The sequence below is a fragment of the Saccopteryx bilineata genome, chromosome 2 (genome assembly GCF_036850765.1).
Source record: "Saccopteryx bilineata isolate mSacBil1 chromosome 2, mSacBil1_pri_phased_curated, whole genome shotgun sequence".
Classification (NCBI taxonomy): Eukaryota; Metazoa; Chordata; class Mammalia; order Chiroptera; family Emballonuridae; genus Saccopteryx; species Saccopteryx bilineata.
This window is the reverse complement of record NC_089491.1, coordinates 223810780-223837791: the sequence shown is the minus strand read 5'-3', so window position 1 is coordinate 223837791 and position 27012 is coordinate 223810780. Positions and strand designations below refer to the sequence as shown.

At 42.5% G+C, this 27012-nt stretch overlaps 1 protein-coding gene across 1 annotated transcript in view; it reads right to left on the bottom strand.

Annotated features, from left to right (window-relative positions):
• Positions 1 to 27012, bottom strand: part of DSCAM (DS cell adhesion molecule) — a 691848-nt gene that overhangs the window by 23297 nt on the left and 641539 nt on the right. Inside the window, exons 26-30 of the mRNA XM_066259344.1 lie at positions 25476 to 25766; positions 21669 to 21845; positions 11218 to 11248; positions 5085 to 5200; positions 1477 to 1626 (exon numbers count right to left, since the gene is read on the bottom strand). Of these exons, the coding sequence (XP_066115441.1) occupies positions 1477 to 1626; positions 5085 to 5200; positions 11218 to 11248; positions 21669 to 21845; positions 25476 to 25766 (765 nt within the window). The remainder of the gene's footprint in view (positions 1 to 1476; positions 1627 to 5084; positions 5201 to 11217; positions 11249 to 21668; positions 21846 to 25475; positions 25767 to 27012) is intronic.

Below are 27012 nucleotides of genomic sequence, written 5' to 3'. Positions count from 1 at the left end.
GGGCCCTGCCCTAGACCAGGGGTGTCAGAACCTCAGGCGGTGGAGCCCTATAATGAGCATTTTAAACAGGTGATTCCAATGCTAATATCTCTGCTGACTGGGATAGGGGAATGCTGAAGTCAAGGATCCATCGATCTCAGTCCCCTGGGATGTATAATCTTGCCCTGATTGAATAGCAAGAAGTGGCTCAGCAACCCATCCATGCAGTCCTGAAGTGGCCAGAAGCAGGGTCAGGCAGGTTATGACAGAAAGCCAATAGCTGGAGAGCATGTCAAGGACCTAGAAGCGATTTTTAAGAGCAAGGCTCTCATTTACACACCCCTTTGCAATCTCACTCAGGTGCTGGGTAGGTCTCTGGAATGTGCTGATGTCACCAAAGAAGGAAAGAGGTGAGGTTAAACAGAAGGGGGAAACGAAAGGCTTGTGTAGCATGTACTTGAAAACCAATTTTCAAGTGAATTTCAGCAAAGGTTAAACCAGTTTCCCTGACAGGCACTGCTACTGAGCAGTCGCCTGGTTGAATTCATGAAGCTCAGGGTATTCCATGAATACCTGCCCAGTCAGGGGTTACAAAGAATAGCTTTTAACATTGTCATATTTATTTTTCTAATTATAGCACTCTAAGAATGTAAATTTTTGCAAAGAGTGATTAGAGGTTTAAAAAGCTAGACATCAAAGCTTCCAAAAAGGAAATAATCAGGACAGCAATTTTTCAGCCTTTAAAAGAATTTAGGAACAATTTCAATTACGAAAGAATAAGAATATCTAATGAATAAGCTCTAGATACATATTATGGGATTTCATTTCATTATAGTAATTAATTTTCATATATTATATATGCAAATATTAATAACTAAACCCAACATAATCACCAAATTTTCCAGAACTCTAGCTTATTTTCTCAAACAGTGCATTCAGGACAAAAGCACGCACTTCCAGGTCAGAAGACTGACAACTGATTCTTAGTTCACCACATATTATGTGTACAACATTGGGCTGTTGTACACATACAACCTAACTCCCCTGACCTTCAGTTTTCTCTCTGTAAAATAGGAGCTATGCTATCTACTGTATAAGTAGATCCCTTGAAGGTTTGTTGCAAAATAACAGGTATGACATCGTCTTTCTATCCCAATCCTTCACAGAGCAGACACACACTGATACTAATTACCTTTCTCTTTTCCTGTGTTGTCTAAATATAATCAATGAACTTGACCTGAAATTTCTAGCACTTTCATAGTAAACCAATACCAAGAGTGATTGCTTACACTCGACACAATTTTAATAAGTTTAGATCGAGTGATAAAATCTCAATATCCCAATTAAAGATGTTATTGTCCCTATTGGCATCTTAGGCATAGAGCAGAACAGCTCCCCTGCTGCCCCGACCCATTTTTGTTTGACGAGGACAGAGCAGATAGCGTGTTGTCAGCCTCGGCAACGTGCACACAGTCTAAGTGTTGTTGGACTACTCACTCGTTCCTGGGCGAGCATCTGAAACATCCACCAAAGGCCCGGTGGCCTGCGACACTGATTGGTAATGGACCGTGTGTGTCACCGTCAAGGACTTCTGTTTAGCTGCTTCTCCAAAGTCAGCATCCGTTAACAGGACTGTGGAGCGATCATCTACAGAACAGCAGGGACAAAGAAAGCCGAATGTTTATCCACCTTTAAATGAGTCCTTGGCTTTTTTCTTAATAACCACAGCAATAATAACCTCATCTAGAGCAACAAAAACAACTGAAAATTCAAGCATTGCACTTTGAAGCATGGATTAAAGAAAATGACCTCAGAGGAGGGTTGCTCCACTCCCTGGGGCTTAGTCTTTTCATTGAGAAAACATTGATTTCTGGGCTGCTTGTTGTTGCAGCTGCCTGTTTAGTAGGGTTTGGGATGGATGTGTTTGCCAAAAGCTCACCTGGGACTTCGCCAGCGATGTCAGCCCCACCCAGCCATGGGGCTGCCATTTGAAGGAAGCTCTTTTGAGCACCAGAGAAACTTCATTGCAGTGGTGTCTACTGGGGCAGCTCTCACACTGAACTTGGCAAATATTTGGGGGTAGAGTTTGGGGAAGAGAAGAAAAGGGCCATCTTTAGAGGTTAGGATTCCTTGATTTTAAGTTTTTTAAAAATTATTTATTTTAGATTTTATTTATTCATTTTAGAGAGAGAGGACACACATACACACACACACACACAGAGATAGAGAGAGAGAAGGGGGGCAGGAGCAGAAAGCATTAACTCCCATACGTGCCTTGACCAGGGAAGCACGGGATTTTGAACTGGCAACCTCAGTGTTCCAGGTTGACGCTTTACCCACTGCGCCACTGCAGGTCAGGCTCCTTTATTTTAAGTTTTAAGGAACGTTCCTTTCTTCCCATCTCTTCTGAGGTCCAATGATTCTAGAACATCCCTTAACTGACTGCTTAAAATGACTTCCTTGTCAGATTTCCCGAGTCCTGCACCATGAAGGTTCGAGATGCATTGGCCACACTTGAATGCTTGGTGGAGCAGTTGGTTGACCTGCATGTCATTATTTGGGTGTCTCAGGATTTTCATTATGTTGTTGTGACCCTTTTCACACTTTATCAGGAACTTCCTCACTTTGAGGGGAAGTGTAGGATAGATGGATTTTTCATGAACTTTCAGGCACTTCAGCCTGGGCTGCTGCTTGTCTGTTGGGACCGTAGCTAGCCTGCCTTGACACGGGATGGTAAAGTGAAAGTTGCCAGCACAGCGAGACTTCTGTGCCCAAAAAAGGCTCTGGACAGAATGAACCTCACAAAATCCAATTACTCAGGCTCTGGCAGGAAAGGAAAGCCTCTTGAAGTCAGAACACAATTTCTTGGCAGAGAATGAGAGGGAAGGCTGCCAAGGTGTCTGCTGGCATCCCAGCATGTGGCATAGTGGAGGTTGGTTCTCAGACAGGAGCAAGGCTGGGCTTGGGGGGCTGGCCCCTCAGCCTTCACTTAAATAGGGTGGCCTTTCTACAGAGTCAATTCCTTACACTTGGACCTGGCATCAGAGGCCTGATAATCTGCATTTGCTTTCCATCGATAGTATGGATGTGTTGTGGATTCTAACACACAGCCCTGCAAGGAGCAGACCAGATTATCTGTGGGGCTAGGTTATAGACTTTTAGTAGGGAAATTCAGGTGTCTGTCAGTTTGTGAGGTTAACCATTCATTCCGGGCAGAAATGAATGGCACTTTCATATTGAATTCTTGTAGTCTGAGCCCAGAGCTTTTTAAAGCATCATATTTCTACTTCCTCAGTAATTAGAAAAAATGCCATTGACCAACTGTCAGCATCATCGGGAGGCTAGTGACTCTTGATGATGGATGATCCTGTGAGGTTTGGGATGTGTCTACAGAAGTGATGGGCACTTCTTTCTCTGCTTTGGGCTGGTTAAAGCTCGCTACTGGCTAATGAGGGACAATGCCACTCCCTGGCCCAGCAAGCTATTTTAAAAAGCCATGGGTGGAATTATTAACAAGTCTAGTGAGAAACACTTTAAAAATACCCTAATGGTATTCTAAGGGCAAAGGATTTTTTAACTGATATGTCAAAGTAAATTTTCGTTTTAATGCCTGGTCTATTGAATTCAATAAAAAAAGATTTTAAATATACCACTGAAAGGAAAAGATGATCACAAACAGGTGCCTTATCCTGTTGTGAGGAAGCTAGTAAAACCTTGTGTTCTTTAGATAAGTAGGGACCCCTCATATACATGGGTAGTATTCAACTGAGCTCACTTGGTGGAAAGCCAAGTGGGACCGGACAAACCTGCGCACACCTAGACTAACCTTGAATCCAGTGGGGCAGCTCCAGCTTCAGAATTTATGAGCCATTAGGTCACAACATCTCCACTATTCTATTAGAACATAATAAAGCAGGGCAGAGGCAAGGGGCAATGGAGGTATCCTCCCAACCTGGCCATTTACCATTGTCGCCTTGGTAGGATGAACCTAGGGTATGTGCCAGGAGTTAAGTAGTTTTAGCCAAGCCATAGGAGAGTGTTGCCCTGGGATTGAGTGCCAGCAAACACTTTCCAGAACAAACACAGAGTGAAGTCTGAAGAGCGGCAGCCTCGGCAACCTGTTTCCATGGGTACTGGAATGCTCAGCGGTACTTCTAAGGCAAGGAGTGCTGGGAAGTAGCCCATTGATATGGAAGCAGGTAGCTGGTGAGGGCTGCACCCAGCTTCTGCTCCTAACTATCTGTGTGACCTTGCAAGCTACATAACTGTTCTACATCCCTGTTACTAAATAGTACCTTTTTCCTATGTTGGCAGGGGGTTAAATGAAATTATGCACATAAAGTACTTATAAAAGCATATGACATTTAGAGAGATCTCAATAAATGTGAGCTATTATTTTGATCATTACTGCCTGGAAATATGAAGTCTCGGATTCTGGAGTAAATAGAACTAGCAAGGCAGGCAGTATGGGATGGTGGACTTGGAGCAGAAAGAAGCCAGAAGGAGTCAAAACGTCTACATGGGTTTTGGGCAAACAAGTCTCAAAAACTTTCCAGGTATCTGTTTTGCAACTGTGGGATTAGGAACTGGGTGACCCCCAAGCACTGTGAAGAAACTTTCTAGGATGTTTATAGGGTGCCTGGGGATGAAGAAAAGAGGCCCTGTGTAAAGAGCATGTGTTTGTTAGCTGTTAAATAGAGTTTAAACATTTTCTTTAATGAAGGCCTTGATGAAGTTAATATGGAGAACACTCAGTAGATTTCCTCCAAGACAGGGCTTTACTGCACAGCCCTTCTAGGTTTATTTGATTACAGGTGTTTGTTCTATGGAGTGGCACCAACAGCCTCTCCAGGAAAGATACAAAGTGGATCAGAGTTGGAGAACTCCTATCTTGGATGACTTTTGAGGTCATATATAAATTCATTTCCCCCCACATTTGCTGGTACTCATTATTCCCCTCAGTGCCAGTTCTTACATTCTAGTTTCTTTATTCATGTAGCATTCAAGATGTTTTGTATCTACTATTTCCCATACCCCATTGTGTGGGTTGAGAGGGTATGGCTGTGGCAGCTACATTGCATAGAGTTGCAAACATGGCACCTTACCAATGGTCTCCATTGTGTCTCTCTCTTCAATCAGAAGCTGAGCCCTGGGTATGTCGATGTGCATTCTCAGGGTCTGTTGTTGCTTGCTCAAGGTATCTGAGGTCCGAGTATTCTTACTGGACATAAAAGAGGAGAGATGCATTAACAAATACAGCTCATTGTTACATTATGGCAACATGTGTTTGTATACCAACTTGGTTTCTTATCTAATTATATGAATGCCTATATGAATGCCTCGAGGAGAGGAGGGGGGAAGAAGCACATGACAAGAGAATTTTTCTTCATTCAAATTGTATTTGTTCATATTAAATTTCAGCAGTCAGTTGTGAGGTTCAGAAAATACAAATTGTCAATAGAACTAGCTCTGTACCTATCAATAGAATAAAGGGGATACCCATCCTACATCTCAAGTACTTTTTGATCTAACCAAACTTTCATCAGGAGTTTCAGATCTTTCCTTGTCCCTGACAACTCTTGAATCATGTGGCTGAAGGAATGCCAATACTCTGAAGGTCAAGTTTAGTCAAGAGGCCCTTTAGACCTTTGCATTGGGAAAACAGCCCATGAAAACGACAGCTTCGGCAAGGTGCAGCATTCCTACCTAGGACTTGATCTTGAACCAGAATTCCTGCTCCACAGATGAGTAACTGGGTTATGTAGCTAGATTATGCTAATTATGCAGAGCCCAGATTCAAACATTTTGGCCTGAATTTCTCACAAGGACTCTGTGCCCTTTTAAGCTATTTACTTCACTAAGTTCTCACTTTGGAGGTATGCTTTTTAAAACAAAGATTCAAATACTTGTGTAAAACAAAGAGTATTTTGGGGGCTGTGGTGATACCTAGACAAGCTCTATTTCCCCCAAAACATATGGGAACTACTCCCCTGTGAATACCGGAAGGATCTGTTTAGAAACTTCACTAGGGACTTGAGTTTGTCCTTGTACCAAAAATAGAAGTGTAAGCCTGCTCCTCCTGCTCATCATGAATAGTTATGAGGCAGTCAGCAGCTGCTCTGCTAACCAGCGATGGAGTCAGGCATGGGCTGTGCTCAACGCTGAGGGGTCTGCTATCAGACTGACACAGGAAACAAGCATAGTGACTGCTACGCCACAGTGATTGATCCAGACTCAGAATACGATTACACTCATGGACAAGGACAATCAAAGCTGGAGATAAAATCCTCTTCCAAGGACTTTTGCTTCAAAGTCCCGTAGGCCAGAGGCAAAAAAAAAAAAAAAGGCCCAACAAACCTGGAGATTTGGGGGCTAATGGTTCCTCCCTCTTTTTGCATTTGCTGTCCTTTTGCTGAGAACACTCTGCACCTGACCCTCACCCTAGTACCTACATGGCTGGCTCCCTCTCTTCATCTGTTCAACGGAGCCAGGTCATCCCTGTCTGGGAATGCCTCAGGCTTCCTCTCTAGCCATTTTTCTGCTTAATGTGGCCTCCTTAGCATTCAAGAGTTCCTAGCATATATAAGGTCTACTGGAAAGTTCTGTCCGTTTTGGGAATAAAACAAAATACAAATTTTTCTTACCATCAATAAACTTTATTAGATAATATAATTGCCATTATTATTAATGATTTCTTGCCAGCATGAGGGCAATTTGTATATCCCATTTTTGAAAAATGTTTTATCTTTTGATGCAAAAAATTGAACCAGTGCTTGTTTGATATCTTTTCATTTTTTAATTTTGCCCTTCAAAAAACTTTGTAAGGACAAAAACAAGTGATAGTCGGAGGGTGCTAAGTCCGGGGAATATGGTGGATGCGACAGACATGCTTCTGTAGCATTTCTTCCTTGTTGAAATTTGTAAAAATTATAGTGGCATAAATGAACTTTATCAGTAGCCATGGGTACACTATCACTTCACACATAAGACTAATGTGAATCAACTTTGTTTTAGTTAATTTGCTACGTCAGTATGTATACATTAAGTGATAAAAATAGAGAGGCACACATGCGCCAAAGAAACATGTGCTTACTTGTCGAAACTTGTTGTGATAGAAACGAACAGAACTTTCCGGTAGACCTTATATTTAATTGACCCATCTATTATCTGTCTTTCTCACTAGAATATAAGCTCTACAAGAGGTATTTTCTTCTGTCCTTTTCCCTGTGTCTCCTAAAACTTAGAACAGTATATGGCCAAAGAAGTTGCTCAATAAATACTTGTTGAAAGTTACTGATAGATTATGTTGTTTTAGGGGGTACAATGTGAGCTAAGTGACTGCTTTCAGAAGCTTTGCTTAAGGACAATAATATTTTCATTCTAAATGGGCTATTAGGTACCAACTAAAGCATTTTATTATTTTAGTCTTTGCTGCCATATTTTGTAATCTACTGTACGAAGGCTGATTACAATAAATAAATTATAATAATTATAATAATAAATTATAAATTATAATAATTATTATTTATAGTAATAATTTATTTATTATAATAAATAGTAATAAATTTATTACTATAATAATTTATAGTAATAAATTATTTATTATAATAAATAATAAATTATAACAATAAATTATAATAATTGGTCATTGGAACAGCCACCAACCTTAAAAAAGAAAAAGAGCTATTTGCAGCAACCTCATTTGTGACCTGAAATAAGATTCTGAATGTTTGCATTGTGGAAACAAAATTGCATCTTTTATATAATATAGGATCATGCTAAATATATTAGTTATTATTAAAATGGAATCTTCCACCAGCCATTTGCCATCACGTTGCTGATTAAAACAACAGAGAGCTGAGGCTGGTCCACAGCAGATGGCATTGCTGGGCTCAGCTAATAAATTATGTGCAGTTGCTACAACTCTTTAAAGTTTTACTATTCCCTAAAGCTTTATGGAGAAAAAACTAATGACTGTCTGCACATCACCCCTTCCCCCGTGACATGGAATAATCTATAAGTATAAAATAACTAGGGCTATCAGAATCATATGTCATTATGAGAGTTGGGTAGATATTTTATAAAATGTGTATAAAAATCTGAACACCAAAAATGCTAAACGAATTTAAGTCTTAATTTGAACACTTCTCTGCTTCCAACCACCCTTACTAATGCTGGTCCTTGGACATAGTCATGGCAGGTTAGTGCCTTCAGGCTGGCCACTCTCACCTCTTAGATACTGGCGTTTTTCAAAAAATCACTTTTGCCTCATCATAAAAGGAGAATCCTTTCCATCTGGCCATGGTGGGTGAAGGCTCTCTTCTCTCCCTTCTCTGGGGCCACTGGCTTGGGTGAAAGGGATGAGTGTCCAGTAGCATGAGGCCCAGACACGGGAGATGGCACCCCTGAAGGGGCTCCAGGTTGTCTGTGTGTGTCCTCCAGTTGCCTCGGCTTGTCTGGCCTTGGGCCAGCTAATCCCACCAAAGTACGCAAAGACTTCTTTGTGGAATATGGTTGTAAAATAAATGTTATCTTCACCAAGATCATAGAATGATAAAGCTAGGAACAACTCTCAATTGCTATTTTTAGGGGACGGACATTAACATAGAAAAGGAAAATGACATACCCAAGATCACCACACCAGCTGGTGGTAGAATTAGGCCTAGAATGTAGGCATGTGGTCCTATGTTCTTACTGCCCCAGCTTAAGCATGGGGTAAGTCCTTGACTTTCCAAGAAAGTAGCAGCAAAAGTCAGGGACAGCAATTTTGTAGCCTTTTCTGTACTGATGCATGTGACAGACCTAGATTACCCCAGCCACATTCGACATATGTATGGCCCTAAAATCACCAGGTAGGTGACCAGGTCTTTTGTGGCTTGACCTGTTAACATGCCTATCTCAGATTGAACTGACTTTGCATGATTAAAAGCCTTGCTCTTACTTCTAAACCAATCCCATGAAAACCCACCTATATATTTGTGGAGCTTACGGATTCTCTGCCTTTTCAATCACTGTCACCCTTTGGAGGAAAACCACCTCAACTACCTAAATTCAGGGTAATTATTAATTTTAATGTTGCTAATTTCATGTTGGAAGCTGTCAACTGGGAATACCACTATTAATTCCTGCTCAAATCAACAGGTAGTCTTTCAACCACAGTAATTGCCCTATTAATGAAGAAGATGCTTTCTAATGTCTTGCTTGGGGCTAATGAGAAAGGGGAGGGATGCATTCTAGGACAGCAGAGAAGCTAATAGACATCAAATCATCCTAATGAAACAAATGCTGAACTTGTTGGAAAACACAGACTCCAGTATCTCGGACTTTGGCCGGAGGCATGATCTATGGTTTGGGATTGGGGGAGGAAGTGGTCAGAAGCTCTCTAGGAGGACTGAAGGAACCAGGCTGGGGTACAAATCAGTAGAATGGACTAGAGTGGGGATAGGGACAGGGCCTGGCTGTGCTGAGCAAAAGTCTTGCTCAGTCTCATGAGGTACTGTACGAAGCTCCAGCCAGCCATTGTCTACTAGGGTGGGCCCTATGTAGCCAGAGTGTATTTAAGAGAAGTCAGAAAGCCAAAATTTTATGTGAAATCTCTTGGTTTCTTACTGTCATTAATAAATTCATATTTTAAAGTCTACCTCAGAAATTTCTTTTATTAAGTAGATATGTTATTTAAATGGAATGGCTGTGGTTTGTTTAGTTTTCCAATATTTTGTCAGATTTGTTTACCTCAAGTGCACACATGTCTGGGTGCTTCCGTGTGAGCACAGAAACGTCCTAATACTTACTTAGCAAACAACAGCAGACTTTCACAAGAGCATGGATTCAGGGAATTTTGTATAAATTTTCATAATTTTCTTATGCAAGTTTGAACTAGAGGGATGTGATTAGATACCTACTATGAAGGAGATATTTTACAGGCCATTGGCATTTCCGGATTCTCTTCTGAGCTCCAGGGTCTTGCTACCAGCCACCTGACACTTCCATTGTATGCTTAAAAAGCATCCCAAATTCAACATGACCCATACAGGTCTTTTCATTCTCAACAACCCCCTTCCTCTACCCTGCAAAAAAGTCCATATTCTGCATCTATCTTCCTAATTTTGGCAAATGACTCCAATGTTCATCAAATTGCTCACACCAAATATCTCAGAATTATCCTTGATTACTCTAAATCCTTTACCTGCAGCTCACATTGGTTTAACACATAGTGGCCAAACAGAGATGTCTGTGGGAAATGTATTCCATGGGCCAATGACAATCCACCTCTACCTTAGGTCTTCAAAGATATTGGGAATTCAGAGCCTGGGCTCTTTGTGAATAACAAAAAAAGTATTCATTTTATGCAAAGACAGGGAAGAAAACTAAAGCCAGCTGTGGTGAGGTGGAGAGTGGGAAGCGACTCCATAACCCATCCTCTTTCTTTCCTATATGGAGCATCCCATATGGCAACATCAAATTTACCATCAGGGTCCCTGATATTTTTCTTATCTGGGTCTTAGCCTCTGATTATCCCTTTCAACTTTTGGTTTAATTATCACAATATATAAGATTTCAAATGCAAACTTTGGGGTGTCTTCTATAGTTGTGAACATTTGCTTACTTATTCAGCTGGCCCTGGCCACCTATCTACTCAACGATAACAAGTGTGGCAAGAACAATGCTAGATGCTGCTAACATGATGATGACGTAAGTAGGCTATGACCTCCAGGACAGGCCACAACTAGATATTTGCAGCAGAGGTTGGTGTGTACTCTAGTGGAGGGGCTCTGAAGGTGCCCTGGGAGCTGAGGGCAAGACAAATCTTCCTTGATCAGCCCCTTGTACTGGGAGAGCACAGGAAACCGCAAATTTCTTTTTGTGGTTTCCTCTTCACTCTTCTCTTGCTAACTCCACTACGAGGAAGGCTTGACCTCAAAGGTGATATATTTGGGTGGGAGCAAAACCAAAGCTACTCACATATAATATAGTTTCTGAATTCCCAGTTTAATGGGAATCATTCTATTGGTTGAGTCCAGTCAACAAGAAAGCTACCTATGGCATATGGAAAAGTATACTATTTGCTATGTTTCTATCTAACTAGGTAATACATGGATATTTTGGTATATAGAACAGAAATCATATGTCAAAAATACTATGTCTTATCAATTGTAGGCTGTCATTTAAAAAATTATTAAGGCAAGTTGAAAATTATTCTTTTAAACGTGATATCTGGAATGGTAGATTTACTCTTACCTCATGAGCATTTCAGCTAAACTCTTTGCATCTGGGAAAGAAAGTTAATGTTAGTACATGATAAACATCTCATTTACATTCACTTAGGCATTTATGACAAATGACAATATTCTACAGAGTCAGATGACAATAGCCACTTTGAAAAGTAATTGTACAGACATATCACTACTAACAACCAAAAGTTTAGTGGATTCCTTATTTCTTCTACATGAAAGATATATATATATATGTATGTATATATATATGTACATATATTATAAATTATATATCTGTGTATGTATGTACATATATGTATGTGTATATATATATACACACACATACACCACATATTACTATATATATTTTTAAGTTACAAAAAAAAACATAACAGTTTGGAGCCATAAAAATTCTCAGACCCCTATTAAAAGTTTTCTTAAAATTCCCAGACACTTATTAAAGGTTTTATTACAACATATTTATTTGCCACTTAAAAAAAACCCAACATTAATTTTGGTAGACAGAAAATTAACATTTTGAAACTAATTCACTTATATAACATAAATTGTACCTTTTTTGTTTTCAAATATTAAAATTAAAAAGCTTATTGCACCATAGATCACTTTTAAAAGGCATTATTCTAGAGCTGTGATTCCCTTAGGTTGAACAAAAAGAAGTGTATAATTGGCATATTATCATCTGGAAACTTAGATGTTTATTTCAAACTCAGAAATAAGATTTTAAAAAATTTTCTTTTTCCTCTTAGGACCTTGTTTACCAAGACCTTGTTTGCACTCCTGACCAAAGTAATCGTGCCTAAAAATGATGTAGAAAAAACAATTCCACTTTTTTGATGACATTGCTTTAAAATTTACATTCTCCTTAAAATATACTGTATTTTTCACTACATAAGACACACCTGACCATAAGATGCACCTAGCGTTTTAAGGAGGAAAATAAGAAAAAAAATATTCTGAACCAAATGGTGTGTTAAAATATTTAATAAAATATCACATTTTTTGCTCCATAAGATGCACGGGCATTTTCCCCTCCACTTTTGGGGGGGGGGGAAATTGCGTCTTATGGAGAAAAAATACGGTAATTTGTTCTTTTTTTGTACATTTTGTTCTGGCAAAAATGAATGTTTCCATTCTTAGAACACAAAAGCCCTCTTTTTGTTTTTCTTCCATTGCTGTCTAAAAAAAAAGTCTTGATGTTAAATGTAGTGTTCAGTGAACAGAACTTTCTGGAAATGCATTCAGGTGACTGTGTAACTGCCTGTCTAGTGGAGAAATATATATGTTGGAGACTTTTCTCTCATCTCTCATCTTTTGGGGGGCTGACATTTAAATGCAGTAATTTTCCTGTTGGGGAGCAAGCAGTATGCGGTTACTGAGAGGTGAGGACAGTCACAGGGATGGACACAGGTGGGCGGGCACTCCCAGGGACCCAAGCTCAGTTCAAGTCAGCCATGTCAGTTCCCGCTGCAACCTCGTGCCCAGGCCCCGGCTTCACGCACAGATGGGTCCAGTCTAGGAAAGCAAACAGCTCCCTTCCGCCCCACCCACGTGGTGAAGCAAAGAAAGCAAAACAGCATTTAATTTCCCAGCTCACGCCTTTATATTTATCACAAAGACAAAGAAAATAAGATGAGTTTCTCCTCTTCCTGAATGATTTCACACTTGCAAAGTAAATACATGTATGCAAAATGCCAGCAGCTTGGGGATAATTAGCACTGTATAACAACCAAGCAGTGGCTAGTTCAACACTGGAGAGAAAGAGAGGAAACATTCCAAGATGTAAATATTGTACTCTAGATCCCGACTTGAAGGTAACTCAGACTCCAACGTCTTTGGAAGGGACCTACTTTCCTCATTTTGCTCATTAGTGTTCCTTTTCTATTTCTGGTCAGTCATCACAGATTGTTCTCCTGTGACTTTTTCACCTCAGTGTACTAAGGAACTGCGGGATCCCACAAGTGAGAACAGAGCTCCCCTCAAATCCCGACGGGCTCCACCTGCGAGTTTTCCTTGTCTCCGGCATCTTCACTGAGGTTAAGCTGGCCTGCAGGAGTAGGCAACCAAAGACATTTTGGTCTATCCTTCCCTATGATTATCATCTTAGAGCACATCCCCTCTTTTTTTGAAATCTCAGCTCCTATTTCCTCCTTCTGATTTCATCAACTAGTGTGAGAAAACTTACATTAATGGAAATTCACTTCTGTGAGTTCAGCTATGAGAAGCTCTGGTGGAGTTTTTCTGGATAAGGTCACAGTGTTCTGGAGAATTTGGCACAGAGCTGGGCTCACAGTTAAGCACATACTAGGAGTCTGGTTTTGCCAGTTACTTCAGGACTGCTAGCTTGTGTCCCCTTCTATCAGTCTCTGCCTGGGAATTATGTCCTGATCCAGAAACATTCAGTCATTAACTGCAGCTGAGTTGAAATTCATAAGCAACATCTGTTGCTTCAAACTCCTTTATTGTCACTATCCTTAAGGCCCTTTGTACACAGAGTGGGATAGGTGTCATATCTTCAGGAACACACAGAGGAGCCAATACCTAGCGCCAGCTGACTGATGGAGATGATCCCAGGAGAGCAATGTCTCAGGCTGGATCAGTCTGGAGGGTTGCAAGGTTGTCCACACCTCAAGGCAGCATGAAGCTTGGGGAGCACGGACTAGAGTGGGGAGAGTGAGTGCTCCATGGCACAGAGTTGGTGTGAATTCAAATTGCGAGATCCTGTAGGAATCAAGGCATCGGTCAGTTGGACGGGACAGAGAAATTTCCAGTGGTGCTTGGGGATGGTCAAGACATGAAGGAGCTAAGGGGATGTGACTGTGTGTTACTGAATATAATCTGGAAGCTCTTTAAGTGGCCCAAGGGGAAGAGTGGAAGGAGGGTAGACATGGTGGGGAATAGGTGTGGGTGCTATAAACCAGCACGAATCAGGCCATCTCGAGTGCTCAGAATGGGGGTTGGGTGGGGACGTGTTGGCAATGGAGGGAGGTCGTGAGGGTTAGATTAGAGGACTGTAGCGAGAGCAGGGGACAGGGAGTGGATAACATTATAGTAGGTGGGGGTGCCTGCATGAATCAGGGACCTGCTGGGTGTGAGGGCAGAGGGACAGCTGGGAGGTCAGGGAGACCACAAGATGTGGCACATACAGGGTGGGGTGTGAGGTGACACAAGTGGCAGGCACAGGAGTGTAGATGGATATGGAAGCAGTAGCTTGGTGGAGGCTCAGGTCTTTGTCTTCAAATTCCAGAATATGGGAGTACTTAGCATATTAAAGTGAGTTGGGAGCATTCGGTGAAGCTGTTCAAGGCAGATTTGGAATCAAGTTTGAGAAAGATGTCAGGGCTGAGATGAGGCTCGGGGTCTTATTCATGTTCATGTGGGGATAGTAGAAAGATGACAGAATCTTGGACACACCTCTGTGGGATAATAGAAGAATCTTGGACAAGTTAATTTTTAAAACATCATGAAATCATAGAGTCTATGAGTATTAAAGAATTTTCAAATCAGCCTCCTAAGAAATGTTTGCACCCTTTCCCCAGTATCTGGGACAGATGCTAACAGGAGCTGGGCCACGGGGGCTCCGGGAAGGGTCCACGCTGTCACTGTGCCTATGGCACCCCACCTCACGCTCCCGGAGTTGACCTGCTCATCAAGTCGGTTGGTCTTTACCACCCCAAGTTGTCTTCATGGGACCAGTCCTCTGTTCTGTCTCCTTCGTCCAATTCTCATTTATAAGCCAACAGTTCCCTCCCTGGCTGCCCAACCTCAGACCCTCAGCTCTCTAAGTGACATTAACACTGCAGGAAGGGGGATGGATCTGAAACACACCCTTTACTGTGTCACATCTGTGCTCTGAAACTCTTGAAGGGACCTCCCTGCCAGTGGGACTCCCCAGCACAGAGGACCAGCCTCCATATGCTGGTCCCACGCCATCTGTCCAGCTCTGTGGCCTCTCACTGCGGACCTCAACCCTCTCCCTGAGTCTCTTAGTCTTGCCCTCTCTGCAGGGAACCCCATTGCTTGCTTCCTCCAAGGCCTTCCACACCTCCCAGGACCACTCACGAGGCATCTGGATAGGTCTCAGGTGGCACTGTCTGCTTCTTTTTTCTTCTGCTTTCTCTTTTCCAGGTCAAATTCTCTAATTTCCTCTCCCACTTCTCAGATGGCATCCTTTTCAGGTCATTCTCTACACAGGTTTCTTCTCTATGAAACATCTGTGGTTTCTTATTGTCCTTTATTAAGTAAGGCTGAGCTCAGAAGCTGGTAATTTTTGTGATATCCTCCTTCTCATACATCAGTGAGGACACAAGGCTCATTATATGGGTTGCAAATGAATTTTCACAACTACATAGAAGACTTTCCAATTATCCTTATTAAATTTCATCTCCTTGGCTGCAGCCTTTCAAAATCTTTTACAATTTGGATTCTTCCCTCTGATGCATTAGCTTTCCCACCTGGGTTTGTGTCAACACAAGATCAGCCCAGCTGCCCTTCCTCCAGCGTGGCCTGGGACCCCCTCCCTGGCCAGCTCTGTCAATGTGCAGGTGGCTTGGCCAGGCCTCTGGTGACAACCACCACTTCCTGACTGCTCATAGACTATCCTCTCTATAACCATATGTACTTCAATCTATAATTTATAGAGTTTAATTTATTGTCTTTGAAAATGGGTATGGACTATAACTATTTTCTAACTCCTCTAATTTGATTGTTTAAAGATTAAACACAAAGGTCTTGTGATCATGTCTGGAAAATTTTTGTTCAGAATTCTAAAATGTTAGGATCTTTGGAGTCTACATACTGGAACCCCATGACCCCTTCCTTCATTTTCCCAGTGGGAAAAATATTTCTCCCTTAAGTGGATGATCATAGCAATGATTGGTGTCCAAAGTGTCCTGCTTTTCATTTGGCAATTGTGTAATAGTTCATTGTAAACAGGGTTTGCCTCCTGTCCTAGCAAGGGGATTGGGAATATTATTTAATGCACAATCTCTTCCCCTCCTCCCATAATGGCAAGAACATAGTAGGTTTTGAAATAATCAATCAATTTAAATAATCAGGGGCTCTGATTTTCAAGCAACCCAAGTTTCATTTTTTCCTCCCTTTTTTCTTCTCCTTTCTTCCCTCCCTCCATGCTATGATGCTCCTGACCCAACTGGGGTTGCCTCTTCCAAAGAACTAATTGAACCATGTATCAGTTGGAGTATTGACATCTCCTTCCTCTTCCATAATCCTATGCTACCCACTATCTTGTTTCCATCACTTAATAGCTGTGCAAATAGGTCAGATAGAAACCTGGTATTATTTTTCCCAATTTGCTGACATGAAAACTGAAGGGAACTTGTCCAAAATTACACACCAGTGATGGCAGAACGCAGAGAGCCCTGATCAGTGTCACCTACCCCAACTATCATTCCATGAAACTTTTTCAGATTTTGGAATGTTCAAGAAAGAAATAGTAAGTTAGCTTCTGAAGGTTTATCAGTGAAACAGAGAATAAGAAGAAGCATTAATGGAGTATCACTAGCTACTTTCTAATATTACTTTTGCCCATCAAAAATATATGGTTTATTTCTTTTTATTATTATTTTTATATTCACTACCTCTCGGGTTTTCCTTATATTAAAAAAACTCCACTCCTATTAGCATGTCTTCCACCTACTGCCCTTCTCTCCACTTTCCCACTTGAATTCTTGGAAAAGTATTCTGTACTCAGCTCCTTGACTCTGTGATTCCTAGATCCTCACATGTCACTGTGACCCACACCACCCCAATGAGACTGCTCTCCTGAGGCAGATGACCAGTCACCTTCTGACCACCAAATCTACCTTCAGCGATCATTTCCTACCCTTCTTTGTGCATTTGGAGCGTTAGCAAACGGTATTTTTTCAAACTCTTTCCTTCCACATTTTAGTATCCTTGGGCTCTCCTGGTGGCATTTCTTTGTCATTTCCCAATGCGAAAGATTAAATGGGGAGTGAGGAGGCCAGGACAGATATGTAGGAGCAGCAAGGGGTTTGGAGAAAGGTGTCACAAAATCTAAATCTCAGAGTGAGCTGAAGTTTGTGAAAAGGTGTGACAGGTGATTAAAAAGCTGCTTAGCTGTGCTGGGCAAGAAGCTTGCTTGGGACAACGTCCTTGTATTAACAGAAGGCGGGGAGCAATGTCTGCTCTACTTTCACATGCATCAGGAGGAGGGCTAGTCAAGCCCAGAAGTGTGGACCAAGTGTCACCAGAAAGGGATGGAAGGAAGGAAGGAAGGGAGGCAGGGAGGGAGGGAGGGAGGGAGGAAGGAAGGAGCATAGAACCAAAGAGTTGCAGAGTCCATGGTTCTGAGCCCCTCTAAGTCTGCCTCAAGTCTGCATGTCATTGGCTCCTAGCTGCACACTCCTCTCCCTTTAGAGTATCAAAGTTCAGGCCAATTTATGGTTTTACAGATAAGAAGAGCTTTAACCTCATTTGCAGAGCAGGTAAATGTGCCCATGCAGAACCACATGACCAAATTCTCTCTTGGAATGGCCTTCCGAATTAATCAGTTTTATAATATTAAACCACTTCAAAACATGTGTAAAATAATAAAGGAAATAAAGGCATTTTGCCACAGAAGTATGGTCACATTTTATATCAGCCATTGATTTTTGTCTTTAGCTTATTTGAAGTTTTAGAAGAAGTTTTTTGGCTTGGTACTGGCTGTCTAGTGCCAACATAACTTTGTACCCTCTTGGGTAAACTCCTACTAAAGGAGGAAGCTTTGAGTAATCCTGGAGTTGATTACTTGACATGGGAATCAAATTTTTATAAGGTCAAGGCAGCTGGGATTGTGGGCCCAGACAGTGACTCATCCTATAACCTTGTACTTCAAAGGATCTAGAAGTGTGTGTGTGGGGGGGAAATCAGGATATCATTAAAATCAAAATGTGGCTCCCGAACTCCTGGATAAGGTTATATGTTGGGGAAAAATGTAGCACTTAATAACTTAGACTTTAGGAGGCTGATATGCTCTAAAATTAGTAACATGCTCAGGAAGAGAGAATATAGGTTGGCTAAATTGCTGAGTCCCTTCCTTCCTTCCTTCCTTCCTTCCTTCCTTCCTTCCTCCCTTCCTCCCTTCCACCCTCCCTTCCTTCCTTCCTTCCTTCTTTCCTCCCTCCCTCCCTCCCTTCCTTCCCTTCTTCCTTCCTTCCTTTCTTCCTTCCTTTTTTAAATAACATGTTATTGTATTCGCCTACCTAGTTGCTTGTCTCTATGGGAAAACATACACTGCTTATAAACATTTAGTCATTCCTAGCAATCAAACAAAGTCAACAATATGAAGTTGACCTTACATAGTAACCTTAACAGTGCCCATTAGGCATCCCTACAATATTTTTCTATAACCCAAATTTTCTTATTTTTATATTGATCGGTGCTTGCTCAGGCAACATAGACATATTAGGAATGTTCTTAATTTTGGACAATAAAAAATATTGTATGAAGCAATTCTTTCTGTAAAAATCTGAAAATATATTTAAACTCATTCTAACCCAGGCACAGGATCTGTGCCTTATGTGGGTCAGGTTAGAATTGGGTGATCTTACTAATGAACTCTATTTAATATGGTCCTTTTGTGGAACACTTCTCAGCGCTACAGGAAGATGATCCTGTCCCTTATACGCCTTTATTCACTGCTGCTGTGTCAGCATCTATAGTTCTGGGACCGAGTCTTTGTAATCGTTTCTCTCTAGGGCCTGGTCAAACTCTTGTGATCAATAGAAATGGTTAAGAAGAGGATTAAAAAAAAATTTTTTTTATTCATTTTAGAGAGGAGAGGGAGAGAGAGAGAGAGAGAGAAGGAGGGAGGAGCTGGAAGCATCAACTCCCATATGTGCCTTGACCAGGCAAGCCCAGGGTTTCGAACCGGCAACCTCAGCATTTCCAGGTCGACGCTTTATCCACTGTGCCACCACAGGTCAGGCCAAGAAGAGGATTTTACTATTGGGTTTAAAAAAATGTTACATCTGGCACATAGCAGATAATCAATAATGGTTTGTTGGATCGAATGTGTTTCAGCGCACCCACATTAAAACTTGCGTGAGGAAGCAGCTGGAATTGGGTGCCAGCCCTTTGCATTCTTGCTGCCCTCCTCTCAGGCTCCTGGGGTGGAGCCTTCGTCCAGCGCATGCAAAATGCCAACCTGCAGAGAGAGGCCCTTGTCCCAGGCAAGCTCCTACTCTGGACTCTGCTGCTCCTCAGCATCTCTGATGAATACATCCTCTATGCCACAGTGATTATTTTCTTCCTCCTGAAACCTTGGCGTAGGCTCTATCTTTTCTTTGGCCCAAAGAAAAGAGACCTGTTTCCGGGGAATGAGCATGCTCTCTGACGTGCAGCGTTGCTTTCTCCACCAAGACCCACTACCAAACGCTGTTTCTAGAAGTAGAGGTGCCTACAATAAAATGGTCAGTTCCAGCATATTTTCCGGATACAGCCCTTGCAGAGCAGTAACTAAATTACAGGAACTATTAAGGATGGAAATAAAGGAGGCATGGACTGCCATCAGTCTGACCCAACTGTTTCAGCAAGAGTCAGTAAGAGTTTTAGCTTCCTTCTTTGCCCTTGGTAAGAAAAAGTGAGGTTGGGGTACTGAAGTCCTACGTAGAATAGCAATGTCTAAGAGAATAGCTGGGTAAGAAGGAGAAAGCAATAGGGCCCGAGGGGTGGAGGGTGGGGTGGAGAAAAGGTGAATCTGGCAGAGGGGAGTAGTATGTCAACAAGAATTGCTTTGAGGTTTAATATTTGCTGCCAAATCCTTGTAATCAAATAGACATGATTAATAAGAATATATATATTTAAAATGTTGGTTTATAAAAGTGAAATGTGGGCAATTCATAGTCTTCTAAATGCAACTAAACTGTCTACATGCCACAGAACAGACCCTTTCTTGGTCTGTCTGTTATTGGTACCTCAATAATAATGTTCCTAATATCCAGCCTATGAGACTTCTGTTTTCTGTGAAGGAGGGTTATAAAAATGTCCCTTTGGTATTTAGTGATGAACACTGTTAGTGAAACCCAGCACAGCTCGTCTTGTACTGAATTTCTCAATGTATTCAGGCAATATTATATTTTTTCAGTGCTGAATTATATAGCTCTTAACCGGCCTCTCCTTCCCTCCCCAGTCAGGGGATTAATCACTCCTTGTCTTGTGCTTACACAGAATTTGAAGCTCCTTTTTAGCATTCACGACATCTTTTGTTTTTTTCCTGGTAGATATCAATGTGTCTCCCCCGATTTCCCCCTCCCCCCCACACACTAAACCTAGAGTTCAGAGGCACTTTCTTTCTGTCTTTATACATCAAATGTCTGATGTGGGGTTAGGATACAGGACTCTCTCAAGGAGGGTCTGCAACAAGACAAGGTAAGTAGTCAGTGGTTATGAAGCTATTGGAATGAGAGGGATGCTGCATCGGAATTACTGGGCTACAGAAGATTTAAACTTCTGTTGAAGTGTACAGATGGTGTGCCGGGCACTTCAAATATTTTAATTTGTTGGTAGAGTGGAAGCAAATCCACAGTAAAATGTGGTAGGGTCACAGAAGGAGGAGAGCTCTAGTAAGTGGACACAGGCAGGAATGCCACCGTGTCTTGCTGCTCTAACTAGATCCGGGCCAGCTTCAGTTTCTACGGAGGAGTAGTGCTTTCCACATACATCTGCTAGGCTCTGGGAGATCACAGATGTGTTTGGGGAGGGGGAGTGATTCCAGATGTGCTCCTCACATGCCACTTTAAGGAATACACAGAACCCTGCATGACGTTACTCCACACTGCACTGACCTAAAATGCCAACAACTTGCATGTGCATTTTACCAGAAGGTGACCCCATTAAATACTCTGGCAGTAAGTAAAAAGCAAAAGACTCAGATGCATTTGTCGTGCATAGATAGGGTTTTGTGCTTGAAAGAACTCGTCCTCACACCACAGAGCCAGGGCAGTAACGGCTGTTGGCCTGAACTGGACATAGCCTCATCACCCAAATTTGGAGCTGGGTACTGTTGTTGTGGGGCCTGCCAACAGTGGATTCCTCCAGCCTAGGTTCTCTTACGCTGGGCTCCAGCTCAAATTTCTAATTCGGAAAAGTGTGTTTTCAGCCTTGTAATGCTTCACCAATATCATCAGCCCTCAATTTCCTCTTGCACCATTGAAATCGTTTCCATTTCCAGAACACACCTGGTAGGTCCTCTCAAAGGAAACCTGATTGGTGGCATTACTGGACTGGCTAAAAGTGAAAGAAAGTAGGGTTGAAGAACTCAAGGATCTAGGAGAGTGACTTTCACTCCATTTCTGAGTGGTTTGTAGGACGTTTCCCTGAAGGCTGTCCAGTCTTGCTGAAGGGACATCGCGGGATCAGGCCGATGGGGGACCTGGCTCTGGAGGAAAAGTCAGTGACAGTGGGCCTGGTGTATGACGGCTGGCCTCGACTCACCTCTCAGCCGCTTCAGTCTCTGTTCCCGCCTCCGTCTCCGCACCACCAGCAGAAGCACAAACAGCAGCAGGACCCCCACCAAGATACAGGAGATGGTCACCAGCATCTTGAGTCCCTCGTTGGTCGTCAGCCCTTCTTCGCTTTGGACGACTGACTTAATGAGTGGAGGGATTGTACCTGAAAGCAGGGCCATGATGTTAGATGGCTATTAATGAAGACAGCATGGTGGAGTTTTAGGGATGATGGGTTACAACCATCGCGCAACATGATCCAAGGTGTCCTTGGTGATGGGGAATGAGAAAAAGTCTTTATCTAGGTTCTTGCTAATTTATCTATTTGCTCACTCTCTTCCTTCTGCCCAACTTCACACTTAGTCTATGGCATATCAGGTCAGAATCTACACTGAGGGTAAAGCACAATTCCCTGAAAGAGGCTTCATTTTGCAACTGCTGGGTGTGGGCACCTGGATGCATAATGTCCAGGTGAGATACTGAAAAAAGCCATGTGCATTTATTGGACTCAAGTGCCACCCAGAGCACAACTGATAGAGACTGTTTTTTAAATAGCACATCAAAGAATAAACAATAGTTTTGGCCCAGGAACAGAAGAGAGTCTGCAGGGAGACTGTGTCAGGTAACCTAGCTGAAAGGAGCATAAAATCCCCTTCTGTTTGGTTATTCACTTGATTTTTACCACAGGGGAAAGATCGAATCTACTTTAGAAACTCTTGTTTTAGGGTCTGAGAGCCACAAACCACTTATTAGAAGGGAACCATCCAGGTACCCAACATAAGCTGCTTCTGGGCCAGACCCTGTCAGACAGCACTATGAAATTCAAATTATTTAGAATGATAATGAAGCATCTAAGCAGGCTGAGCACTGAACTACTGTAAGCTGATTTCTCTGCACAGGCTGAATATAATGGTGCAGAGATTCAGACGTGGACATCCACATTTTATGGGCCATGTTCTATTGGCATCCTCCTTTACGTAAAATGCTCCAGTCCACCCCACTGTATTTTCCATGTAAAACAAGGGCCAGGATGCCAGTGATTTAGGAAAAAAATAATACAGTTCCCGTTGAACAAACATGATCGGGACCTGGTATTCAGTGAGCAGAGCAGGGATAACAGAACCCCAGTTCTCTATGCAATCTGCTAAGGCCAAGACGAGTGTCCTTTCACCTTAGCTTTTGGCTAGAAACCCAAGTCTACAAATGCTCAGAGCCCAGGTAAGAGGCACATAAGAAATGTAGGTGAGCCAAGGCAACACAAAGACAAGCAGACAGGTGTGGCTAAGGAAATGGCAGAAGAAAGAGCCAAAGAAAGAAATGGAAGAATCCAAAATCTGACTGGTGTAGATGTGAGGTTCATTGTGAATGTTTGTTTTTTTCCAAAATGAAGAAAATTCTTCAGGCAGATGTGACAAAAGAGATATTAAAGCTCTATATCTATGAAATTGGTTCAAAAAAACCCTGTCATCTTTTGCAAGGAAAATATAAATGTGTTGTCTTATTTCTTGGAGTAATAAAATCATTTCAGATTTTGGAAAATTAAATGCAGGACTTTTTCATGGTTAAAATCTAAGATCCTGGATAGGGTGAGAACATTTACACTTTTTATTTTAGAAATGACAAATATTTAAAATCTGTGGAATGCTTTTTTGAGTTAGAACCACACTTTCTAACTAAACTGCACGTAAGTGGTTCCTAATTAAACGGTTAGTTATAAACGTATCACCCGCCAATGTGCACATCGATCACTTTGGCATCCATACTGATTATAGAGAAGCTGCCTGTCAGAGTATGATGATTGTGGCAATTAAGGTTAGCGCAAATTCTAAAGCGAGACATCTACTTGCTACCCAAATAGATACCTGCTGGGAAAAGACTTTGGGGAAGCCTTAAATACTAAGTAAAGTGTTTGGTAAGTGTCAGAACCCTTTGTTTTGTAAGACCAAATTATTAAATGATGTTGAGGTGAAAGCATGTGGGAAGTGCCACTCTGCCCGTGTGAAGGAGCATCTTTGAATGATGTCACATGGAACTGAGGTCGGGAAAGTTAGGAATGCATCTGCCCAGGAGAAGAACTGTTACCATCCAGGAGCTGGGCTGACTGTCCCACTGCCATGGGGAAGAGTGTGTCACAGGGGTGGGCCAGGCTGGTGTAACAATACCAGGACAGCTTTCACCTGAGGACCTTCCTATGTTCTTGCAGCAGGCTTAAAATACTGAAGATGAGCCTGAACTCTGGCCAAGGAAGACTCTGTAGAGATACGGCCATGGACAGGAAATTCAGGTGAGTGTACACACTGGGCCAGAGTGGGAGGAAGCAGCTGAAGGCCATCACCTGGGACAGTCCAGGAGAGGACGTCCAGATGAGTGTCCCAGTATACCTCACCTCATGAATGTCCTTTGATTTATTCTGAGGATCCTTGGGTTCATGGGCCTTCTTTTCTTAGGACAGTATGACCTATTCCCCAAGGAAGTTCCAGAGCTTTAATTAACTTTTTGAGTAGTGCAAACATTCATGTACATCCTCATGCCTCCTAACCATTCAGGGTACGATCGATTTATTTTAAAAATGTATAAGGCAACATTTAAAAAAGGCAAATGTATGTTCTTCTTGTTTCCATAAAGTGGTTATAAAACAAACATGATTTTAAGTTAATAAAACTATAACTACAACTAATTTCATTTTTTTGGAAAAATGCTCACTCCCAGAGGTCAGCGAGTGTGAAAAAAACCTCACTACTCAAAGGGTTAATTAATCAAGGTCCCAAGTGCACATATGCAGAGGAGGGACATCCTCTATCCTGCCTAGAGGTAAATAAAGTACCGGGGTGCTGGCTCAGGCTCAGGCACAGACTTCCTAGGCTAAGTCATCCACACTGTGGTCTGATCTGATCCACGAAGACGGGACAGAAGGCACTGACAGGAGCTAAGCCAGGAGCCCAGACATTCTGATTAATTGCAACTGGTTCTGTCTTGTGATTAAAGCCCTAATTCAGTCACTGCCACTCCCTGAGAGACATCACTGCTGGGCTGCAGGCATGAATACCAACATGCTGCTACTTGGACTTTCTAAAGTTCTCTAAACACACACCTTCCAAAGACACACTACCCATCAGCTTCCTTGGGCTGGGCATTTGTCCAAATATCAATAAATGGCCCTTGAATAGTAGTTTTAGAAAACAAGAATAAAAATCAATTGTTTATTTTTAGACAACTAAATGTCACAAGACACCCCATCTGGTCTTCAAAAAGCCCATGCAACTTCATGTGTGCATGCGCTCATGTAGTATATGTGCACTAACATCCTATGACATACTTCTCTTCCATCAGTGCCTCTACTTCTGCTCAGAGATGAACATAAGCCCTTTTATCATGAAATATCGGTGTTGCATATGCAGTTTAAGGGCTTAATGAGAACAAAACAAAAAGTTTTTATGTAGGTTGGGATGGGATGGGAAAGGGGTGGGAGACAACAAAAGCATTGTTAGCTCACAGTCATTGACAAGGTACAGAACCACATGGTGAAGAATCCTTCAACCCAAAGAGAATCATTTCTGCACTAAGACTCCCTAATGACAGTCCCATTGGCCCTCAGACCCTTATTTCTGGATGGCAGCCCTGGTCATGTGGGTACAATGAACTAGGGAGCCCTGGAGGGAGTGGCCCCAAAGCCTAATGGAACCTGTGGGCAGCAGTCACTCTGTGCCAAGGATGAATGTCAGATGGGAGAGAGATAGCGAGCATGTGCACGTGTCCTGAGACATAGACAGGAGGGCCACAGAGCCAGCCAGCTTACTGCCGTCGTAGTTGAGCGTGGCGAAGTTGGCCTGCTTCTCTGCACAGCCGGCGCTGTTGCACACCCTCATCTGAAGCTCGTACCACGTGGCTTCCTGCAGGTCGTACAATATGTACGATTTGGAGAGAGACGTCCGCTGAGCTGTGGTCCAGACTGTGGTCCCAAAGGGCCTGTACTCTAGTGTGAAAGAGGTGATGGGGCAGCCGCCATCATTCCAGCCAATGAGGTTCAGCCTCACACGTGTGGTGTTGATGCTGGCGAAGAGGTCCTGCTCCTTGGAGAACTGGGGCTCTGCAGGAGAAGGCACAGTGGGGTCAGCTGTGGGACACATGAACAAGAGCCGTCAGAGGTGGCACACATTCCCCTCGGGCTCCTTTCTTCACCTAGGAAGGGAGCTCAGTCCAAGTTGGGGTCGAAGGCCACTCCCAACTTGTCCACTATTGATAGGACCCTTATGGACCAATGTAGGCTGTCTCCTACTGCAGTGACCTAGGTGTGAGGGAAAATTGAGTGGATAGAGGTTACTTTGGGTATACAGGGGGTCCTCAGTTTATGACAGTCTTAACATATGATGCTTTGAGTTTACAATGCTCACACTCATAAAAACTTAAAATAATTGAGATATGTGTGTTTCAGCTTATGCCATTAGCATTGCACTTATGGTCTACATGGGCAAACTAGTTTGGTTGCCCACAGTGGAAGAATACACAGTAATACAGCATATAAGTGAGTGATTTGGTGTCCCCAGTATGCTTACCTCCACCATTTTGGATTATTAAAAGCACAAGTTTTTCATTTGTCTTAGGCTAGGGTGTGTTTCAACTTATACCAAAATTCAGATTACATCACTGTCGTAGGAATGGAACTATGTCATAACCTGAGGACCCCCTGTACTCTGGTTCCCTAAGGAACATGCTATTTTTATGTATGCATATACTTGAGTGGTTCTGAAGGACCTGCTGCGGTGTGCTAGGCTCACCTGTTTTCTGGGTTGGACCTGACTCAGAGAAGACAGGGTTGGATTAGAAAACCATCAACAGGTATCCCTCACTATCTGAATGCTTCACACTAGAGCCCAGAGATCTCATGGATGTGTTTCTGCAGAAGTCAACCTCTCATCATCTGAACCCTTCCCACATGCTATCTGAAACTTAGGCACCAGATTCAAGTAACACCTCTGCCTTCTCGATTCTCGCTCCCCTGCCATCCAGCCCACTGCACTGGTTAGCAGGCAGATGTGAGGGAAACCTACAAAGGCCCTCTCTCAACCTCCTCAGTTACACTCACCTACAGCTACGACCCTCCCTCTTCCTGGTCTCCCAGGGCTGCAAATTCCCCTTGGGGTTCATCTCCTTGAAGGTCCAAGTTTCAGATAAAAGAATCCACCTCACATTAAAGGTTAACAATCTGCCCCAGGCACTTCCCACCTGAAAAGCAGGGCTTAGGAGGCAACATGAAAGTTATCGATAGAGGGGGTCTGGGGTGGAAAGGGGGAAGGTCACATTAGATGGTCAGAGGATAAATGTCACATTCATGA